The 9361-nt window shown below is 36.7% G+C and overlaps 1 protein-coding gene across 1 annotated transcript; it reads left to right on the top strand.

Annotated features, from left to right (window-relative positions):
• The first annotated feature begins 5425 nt into the window (after window positions 1–5425).
• On the top strand, window positions 5426–8341 carry LOC133519932 (larval cuticle protein A1A-like). The gene is made up of 5 exons (XM_061854142.1): window positions 5426–5517; window positions 5901–6027; window positions 6798–6832; window positions 6923–7083; window positions 7674–8341. Exons 1-5 carry the CDS (start codon window positions 5437–5439, stop codon window positions 7918–7920), a joined length of 651 nt encoding a protein of 216 aa, XP_061710126.1. The 5' UTR covers window positions 5426–5436; the 3' UTR covers window positions 7921–8341.
• Window positions 8342–9361: the final 1020 nt, after the last annotated feature.

Below are 9361 nucleotides of genomic sequence, written 5' to 3'. Positions count from 1 at the left end.
GCTTCAATGAAAACACATTTTCAACAAAACATAGTCTTTCGTAAAGCCTCTGTGATAACTAGCGTTAACTGTGTTTTTTTCAGACAACTAATTTTCGCAAAGTAGGTACATTGGTAAAACTAGTTTTGACTACTTGTTTAAAAATTATTTAAATGAAAACTAGTTTTAACAAGTGAAAATGCGTTTTCACTAGTCAAAACTTAAATTTAAATAATTAAGTAGTGAAAACTAGTTATTGTTATTACCAAGGGACTACTACCAACTAAAAAAAAGTTTTAACTTGGGGAAACGCATTTTCACTAAAAGCGGGCTTATACGGGAACATATATTCGTCAGTCGGGATGAAAAATTGCCCACACTAATGGTATGACGCGATTGAAATTTTAAGTAGTTTTTGCGTGATACAATTTGGGTGGGTAGTTTTTAAGGAATTATCCGGTAAATTAAATGTTATTCCTGTTTTTTTACTCTATACCTCGCGGTTGACAGTAATTGACCAGCAGGAGTAATCCAATTTTTTTAATACGAACTTGCTTTAATAATGACTTAATATTTGTTTTATGACATTTCGCTCGCTTTTATGAGCTCTCTAAAAAGTTTGTGACAATTAGTCGTTAAAGTGATCAATGTAACTTTTAAATTTTTAGCGTCATATTTTCTAATGATTAATAAAGCTACTGTAGATTAACTGTTAATGATTAAATTATGAAAGTATGTTGTTTGTATTTACCATAAGAAATACGAATTTAATATTATTTTGTTCAAACACGTGATTTAGTTTTGTTTTTAAAATTAAATCGTAGTTTTATTATCTGTGTGTCCCGTGACCGAAAACGCCGACCACCATTTTTTCTCGTAAGTGACATGACTGTAGCAGAACAGAAACAAGTGTTTTTGTAACAACGGTGAAAAGCTCGCTCTGCACATCTGACGTTTCTTTGTTACTGCAGTGCTATTATGACGTGACAAGAATTGCGGTTGCGTTTTTGGGGCGAAATCAGTTAAATTGTAAATATTTTTTCATTGCATAATAGGGATATTATTTTTAGGAAATCAAAATACCATTTGGCTATCGAACCTACACGAACATTTATAAATACTTCATGATGATCCCAGAGTGATTGATTCAAAATATCATATTTTAAAACTGAATGAAAAATGACTGATTGACCGAATTGAAATCGTCTTTGGCAATTTGTAAATGCCCGTGTTCGTAATAGTTGCATCAGCGGATGTTACAAACAAAATAAATGTGCCTAAAACCAACCTCGCCAAATGTAAATTAATGTTAGTTTTGCTCCATATAAATTAATGAGATAAGCAAGAAATCAAACGAGTACTCTTCTGAATTTGCTGGTAGGTACGATGTTATTTATTTGAGTAAAAACCTTGGAGTTGCTACATATATAACAGCACTGATTTTATGGGAGTTAGAAGGACGATTGGCTATTGCGCAAAACATTAAATTATGACAGCCTTTTTTATATATCACTAATAATGTAGTTGCTGCGACCTGTTCATGGGTGTCTATTGTTGGGCCCGTGAACGGGTTCCAGGAGGCGTTCTACATGACATTAAAGCTCTCCAAGGGGCCTCTACGTGTTGGATCTATATCCACACGCAAGCCTATCAAAAGACCGGGATTAATAGGCCCGTGAAATCCAAGTAGTTACAGATAATATTAGATGTAGGAATCTTACAAACATTCTACCCGGAAGTAGGTAAATAGAAATAAACCGTTTTTTTTTTTCATTTTTTTTTATCTTCTAGAATAACTAAATTTTTGCCTAAAATCAGTAAAAAGCGATAACAAATAAAAATATACGTAAAGCTAATAAATCACCAAATGTACGGCGCGAGTGATAACATGTCTTAAATTGATAGGAACATATAGTATTTAATAAGTAGTACCTTCGCCCCGATTCGAACTTTAAGATAAATTAAGAAGAAAAATTCCCTAAAGATACGATATGTATTGGATATGCCAGTTACCAAAGTGACGTTTTTTAAAGAAACGTCACTTTTCTCACTGACATATCTATATACATTATGGTTATTAAACGACTTTTTAAATATATAAAACGAGGCTTTTAAATATTACCTTGTATATTGCTAACGACGCCCTCTAGCAGCGTACGTTCTTACTTCTTAGAATGGTGGATATCGACGTATGGAATGCTGTTGGTGCGAATACATTCGAAAGTACTTATATGCTACGCCAACAAGCGCCAGCGTTCCGTAGGAATCGTACAGATGTAGCTGTAGTCACGTAGGTATTATTTTACGTATGATGTACATACAGTAGCCTTACCACGGCTGCCTGCCCCTTAGCAGTGTCAAACTGACATACATATTCGCTAACGTCTGCTTAACTTACTTTCTATACATCTCGCTCGAACTAATATGCGAGTTTGCGAGTACAAGCGATATAGGCGCAGGTTCGCCCACATATGGAATACTGTTCTCATCTATGGGCAGGGGTACCCTAGTACCGCATCCAACGAAGAGCGACTCGAATTGGTCACTGGGCAGGAAGTTTCTGCAGAAACGAACAGTGCGTTTCTCTAGAAACTTCTTGCCTCGCACACCTAAACTGTGAAATGAACTGTCGCCTGCAGTATTTCCGGACCAATACGACCTTCAAGAAAAGAGCGTACTCCCATCTTAATTGCCGGCAACGCACTAACAATCCCTCTGGTGTTGCGGGTATCCATGGGCGGCGGCAATCGCTTAGCATCAGGGGACCCGTCTGCTCGTTTGCCTCCTATATGATAAAAAAGTAGGTTAGTCATGCACACGTTAGAAAATATGTCAGTGTCAAACTGGTGGTAGCCTTACAGATACAGATAGTACGAGTATGTATCTCCTAGGAATCTAGGAACCAAAAATGGGTATTGTTCAAAACACAGATTTACATAATTCTGCGCGCGATATACAATCCTCCTGACGACCGGTTTGGCCTAGTGGGTAGCGACCCTGCCTACGAAGCTGATGGTCCCGGGTTCAAATCCCGGTAAGGGCATGTATTTGTGTGATGAGCATGGATATTTGTTCCTGAGTCATGGGTGTTTTCTATGTATTTAAGTATTTATAAATATTTATATATTATATATATATCGTTGCCTAAGTACCCTCAACACAAGCCTTATTGAGCTTACTGTGGGATTTAGTCAATTTGTGTAATAATGTCCTATAAAAAAAAAAAATCCTCGCGGGTTATTTCTCCTAATTTTGCTACAGAAGGGATTATTTTTCATCTGTTACCACTGAGAAAAGCTGGTAAAAATAAAATTCCCAGTAGCAAAGAGAATATACATATATTATATCATACCAAAGCTAAGTGACCAAGTGAATTAGATTTTCTTATTGTGATTTTTTACTAGAATATTTTACAGGTAACTGGGTACTTGATTTTTTGCGAGCTACCATTGGTAAAAATTGAAAAAAAAAACTCAATAGCCACCATGAAAAGCTTTTTATGTTCAATACTAAACAAATACAAAAATATTCTCTCAGCTTTTCTTTTCTAGGTTTTGACACTTTTGACCTCAACAATGTTATTTTCTAATGAAATCAATATTTCTCATTTACAGATATAGAAGTTTTTGTGGCAAAAACGAGTGTTTGAAAAAATTTAATATCGATAAATCTGTTATCGATAAGTCAGACATAGTTCAACAATTAAAAGATGTAACTTCTAATTGCTACAAATTACCGAGAAATTTCAAGAATTCAATTCAATTACACATTGATATATAATTTCTTTATTACATATATAAATGACTAAAAAATAAAAACATAAACTAGTATAGTAGTAGTAGTATACAGTGGCAAAAGAATAGAAAACTACCAATATATTAAAGAAGATATCGAACGTGTTGTGTATTTCGCGGTAACTATCTTCTTATACAATGTTCAAATTATCTATAGCGAAAGGTAGGGTCAACATTGATAACATACATGTCGATATTTCATTTTGTCAACTTTATTTACCACAAAAATTTCTGTCTGCTCATTTAATATAATAAATTATATGTCTTTCTGTTTATTTGCTTGGTGTTCTCTTTGTATAATTTATGCTTTGACACATTAAAGACTGCCTCAAATCCCCAATTGAATAGGCCGCAATTGAAAAATTTGTTCGTTAAAGGCACTCATTCGAAAATTCGTGAAATTAGACTTTATATCATGTAAGCAATTATTGTATCATCATCACTATGAATACGAGTACTTTCATCCGACTGCATATGGCACGTGGGCCACCACGTTAGCCCAATGCGGATTGGGGACCTCACATACACAATGAATGTATAGGTATGGTGGTATAAATATTGAACTTGTTATTTAAAATCACTCAGAAGCGAATATTACTAACAATTAAATCTTCTAACGATTTTTCGCCCTTGTAAGCCTTAGGATTAAAAATGTCATCGCATCATTACTCAATAATTGAATACCCACCGGGCTGCTGCTAAAACTCAGGCAAACGAATTATTTTATAAATAAGCCCTAGTTTGATCAAATTGTCCTTTTCATACGCTTCTATATTGTAAATATCATCGAAATCTCTTAAGCCGTTTCTGAGAAATAAAAAAAATGCAAATGTAAGTAACAGAAAATACATGATAGATTATTTGCCGCTACTGTCACTATTATACCAAATCGCATATTACATATTTTTTAAGATTATGTTCGTTACTTCTTTGCTTATTAAACACAGCACAGCAGAGAAACCGCATTTATAAATAACTAGGCCCAATTCGACTCGAGAAAGTAACGGAAGGTGACGTAGCTATAATGGCGATTCATGGAATTGAATACACAGTTTGGTCGTGACATCGCTACTTACAAAAGTCGAAGTAGTCGATTGGGTATACATATTTATGGCTATTATATTGTAGTCGTCTCAAATTTTGGATAATTTCTCGAGTCGAATTCCTCCATAGCACTAACATTTTGTAAATCAAAACAGAGGCAACCGTCACGCAATAGGTGTAGGTTTTTATGTCACAAGTCCTAAAATGTATGTACATAATATTAAACTACCTAATGACCCGTACAGTTAACACCTTCCTAATAATTATCAAATGCACAAATCAGATCCTCGATAACAATTAAGTAAATAGACTGGAAACATTTTATAACATGCCTGAATATTAATTAGACATTGTAGTTTTCTGCTCTCTGTACTTTGACGGACTAAAATATGCATCAACATAAAAGATTGACGTTCCTAATGAACATATAATGGACCAACATGAATAGAGACCGTTGTAAGAATTTTTAGTACCTCATTTATCTAGTCGAAGGTTTGCATACAGTAACATCAACAATTTTAATTGACAACAGGACCTTTGTCGGGGCATATACATCCGCCGACATCACATTGTTTCACTTATCTGATGAGATGTCCCTATAAAACGAGGGCTCTATAAGATGAGTCCCTTCAATAGAACAGTTTACGTTACGGGCGCAAACGTTCGTAATAAGTGGAACATGAATATCGTCTGGTTAAAGGCTCGTATCATTATCAATATGGATTGTTGGAATTAAAAAATCATGTCAGATACGTTGTCACGGGACTATTTTGTCGAAACACGCTGTCATAGTTTGCAGTGTCTTACTTGAAAACCCGTTTTTTATTCTAATTATACTTATATCCAAACGATTTAGTTGCAATTTTGATAATTCTTTAAATATTATACGAAAAAATACGAGTATATCCCATCTCTCGTAAGAGCTATTAGAAGCCAATGGATAATCTTAGCTTATAAAATTTAAACTGGTTTTCCAATGGTTTGAGGTGTTATAGGGTACCTATAAATGCAGATGGGTGGTCGCTGGCAGAGATTTCCCAGCATGTGCAGCAAGATACCGTAAGTAATTCGTCTGATACACAGGTGGTGATCCTATTGAACGGGTGGCTGTTCATCAAGGGATCGTCTGTGGCCATGCTGCAACACGCCACGTCCTCGCAGAGCATCGTGTTTCACCAGGCGCAGCCGGCGCTGCCTGCCACTACCACCCGTAATTATAATTTCATACGTACTTGTATAATGCTAGTAGTTTGTACGTGAAATGCATAATTATAATCTTAAAAATCCGACCGATCTGGCCTAGCGGGTAGTGACCCTACCTATGAAGCCGATGGTCCTGGGTTCAAATCCCGGTAAGGGCATTTGTTTGTGTGATGAGTACAGATATTTGTCCCTGAGTCACGGGTGTTTTCTATATATTTAAGTACTTTTATATTATTTTGTATAAAGTAGGATGGGCAGATTTGCATGGACACTACATACCTATGAACCAACAAGAATAAGCGACATACCATCGGAAAGGTTTTTTTATATACTTACTCCATTTTTTGTATGGCGAGACTGGACAAAACTATCTTTGAAAAAAAAATGTATGACACAAAAAAAATATTAGAAAACGATTAAATAACTAAAATATTGGGACTCAAAGTCATCGACAAATAGCAAAACCTTCATGGTCTGCGACACAGGAACTTAGTATAGTAAAAAAATATATAAGTATATAGTCACGTCTCAACTCACAGTACTTTTTACGGCGATACCTTTTTTCACACAAAGTTACTCTCAAACCTGACATAATAAAAGTTTCACAACTTAGAATAACCTATCCGGTGATATATCGCTTGGCCTTATTGTTCAAATAGGCCAATTAGCCCACCCTCCTTTCATTATTTTGGTTCCGGAAGATGCTACAATGTAATCAGTACAATAATATGCATGTAATTTTTTTTGAAATTGTTTTTAATATGCACTTTTTTTCAGCTGTATCTTCTTTAGACCAGTACAGCAGAACTCAAGTAAGTGCGTAAAATTCCTAGTGAACTAATAAGTGTCACTGACATACACTGTAAAATAAGTGTATACTTATAGGCAATTTTTTGTTTTAGCCAAAATACGAGTATAAGTATGAGGTGTCAGATCACCAAACGGGCGACAGAAAGAGCCACTGGGAGCGGCGCGAGGGTGACAAAGTGCGCGGCGCGTACTCTTTGTATGAGCCCGATGGCGCGCTACGCACCGTTGAATACACCGCAGATGCAGTCCATGGGTGAGTCGAACTAAGTGGCTCCTTTTGCCCCCAAAGCAGCCACTGAAAACGGCGTGAGGGCGTCGAAATGCGCAGTGCGTACTCCCTGTATGAGCCTGATGGCGCGCTATGCACCGTCGAGTACACCGCGAATGCAGTCTATGGACTGCAACAGAACGGAAGGAACGGAACGGAGTAATAGAACTAAGGGCAACAGGAGCCACTGAAAACGGCGCGAAGGGGACAATAGGTAGGACAATTAGGAGGTATGATATGAGTCCGATAGCTCGCTACACTCCGTCGAGTACACCGCGGACGCGGTCCACGGGTGAGTAGTAGAACACACGAGGTAACACGCAACTCGGCTAAGAGACATTGGATGTTAGGAGGAGGGAGTGCGTGGGACATAGTGCTACTCCTACAAATTACTACATCCCCAAACTACTAGGTGTGATATGCAAAACTCTTCAAACTAGGAATATTTTTGAACTTGTATAAAAGTGTTCCTAGAACAAACCTCCACTGTCAATAATAGGTAATTATACGCTAGTAAGTTATAATAATTTAAATATTTAACTGTCAACAATGTATCCACTCAATTTTAATTCTAGATTTAATGCCGTTGTGCGTCGTGATGAGCCACACCAGCAGACCAAGCTGCAGCACCCTCGTATGCCAGAATCCCGCAGCCGAGCCCTGGCTAGCAGAGACTACCTCGATAGCCAACAGTACCTGCCCGAGAGGAGCGCGCCAACCAGTCCACGATACGGGCCCAGTAACAGTGCCAACTGTAATGTGGGCTTCAGTGTTAACCATGTATCTGGTCTACAAGCCCCGGAGGAGAATTATAATTACTAGAGCCGGAGACAACTATGTACGACTTAATAGCGAATGCCAATGTGAACGTGTGTACTGTGTATGGTCAGCAAATCTATTAGGCACCCCTGCATATATTGCTTAGATAATATTTTCGCTGATATTTTTGCATATATAGCAATTATGAATGAATTCATTGATAAAGTCGCCATGCACTTTTACGGCTGATGGTACAGTGTAGAACCCAAATCGGTAAACAATTATGTAGCTACTAGGTAAGTTAGTATTTATTGTTGAAGTGTCATGTTGAAGTCGTTGTAAATATGTAATAGCAACGAGCATTTATTTAGCTGACTATATTTAGCTGAATGGGACTTAACGGGCCGTATTTTAACGAACAATTTAAGATACATTTTTAAGATTGAGCATCATTTAGTTAAAATAAATTCAGAGATTAAAAATGGCCAAATCTTTTTTTTTGTTGATTTTACTGATTGTAAGCCCTGGTTATTATTCTGCATGTAACATTATTGATTTAGTACACCTATTACCAATTTTATGAAGATATACGTCTAACTTTCAACTAAAGTCTAAAACATATTGAAGTACTAATTTTCAAAGGCTCTATTTGACTTCGTTTTGCGATCGGTTATGTAACGGAGCAATGTCAGAATGATGTATTTTTGCTAGTCAAAGTGCATTAGGCAACAAATATATTCGAATTAAAGGTACTAGCGACCTGCCCCGGCTTCGCACAGGTTAACAAATTATATACCTTAACCTTCCTCAAGAATCACTCTATTAATGGGTGAAAACTGCATGAAAATCTGTTTTATAAGATGTAGTGATATGAGGTATGAAATGAAAGTGTTACGGAACCTTCAAAGTAATATTCACGTATTTCATGTTTTGTTTCCATTGAAAGTAGACGATTGATTACAAAACTAATATAAGTAGGTTTAGATGCAGGCTTTTCATTCGTGAAAGGTATTGAGTTAAGATCCATCAGAGATTTTAAGTTCCATAATACCTAACTAAAACCCGTAAAGTATGATCATATATTCCAATGCAGAAAATTGGGTCCAGTATCCTTTTTGAAATGGGACAGGATAGGACTTTGCTGTTGGTCTATCGCACAGGTATCTAAGCAGGGGAGGACGGGGCTAGAAGTTACTATTTTTTTTAATACAAAATTGAGGTATGAAAACAGTGTGATATTAAGGAATGATTGGGTATATGCGTTTCTGAAAAGTGATATTGTTTTGTTTATTATTAAACAGTTTTCTTACTCTTCTTCTTCTTCTCCCTGGTCATTATTATTCCCATCTCTACTTGGGGTCGGCCCTCATTATACCATTACGCCACTTTATGCGGTCTGCTGTCATACTTTTGTCTATGCCTGCTGCTTCCATGTCTTTATTAACAGTGCTGCTCCAAGTTGTGTGGGGTCGTACTCGGCCTCGGCCTTCCTCTTTTATGTTCA

The sequence above is a fragment of the Cydia pomonella genome, chromosome 7 (assembly GCF_033807575.1).
Source record: "Cydia pomonella isolate Wapato2018A chromosome 7, ilCydPomo1, whole genome shotgun sequence".
Classification (NCBI taxonomy): Eukaryota; Metazoa; Arthropoda; class Insecta; order Lepidoptera; family Tortricidae; genus Cydia; species Cydia pomonella.
This window is presented reverse-complemented; position numbering and strand designations above follow the sequence as displayed.

Coding starts and splice junctions, on each gene's coding strand:
- LOC133519932 (XM_061854142.1), top strand. CDS start 5,437: ATGAGTCCCTTCAATAGAACAGTTTACGTTACGGGCGCAAACGTTCGT. Junction 5,518..5,900: donor TGAATATCGTCTGGTTAAAG/GCTCGTATCATT, acceptor TCTGATACACAG/GTGGTGATCCTATTGAACGG. Junction 6,028..6,797: donor GCTGCCTGCCACTACCACCC/GTAATTATAATT, acceptor ACTTTTTTTCAG/CTGTATCTTCTTTAGACCAG.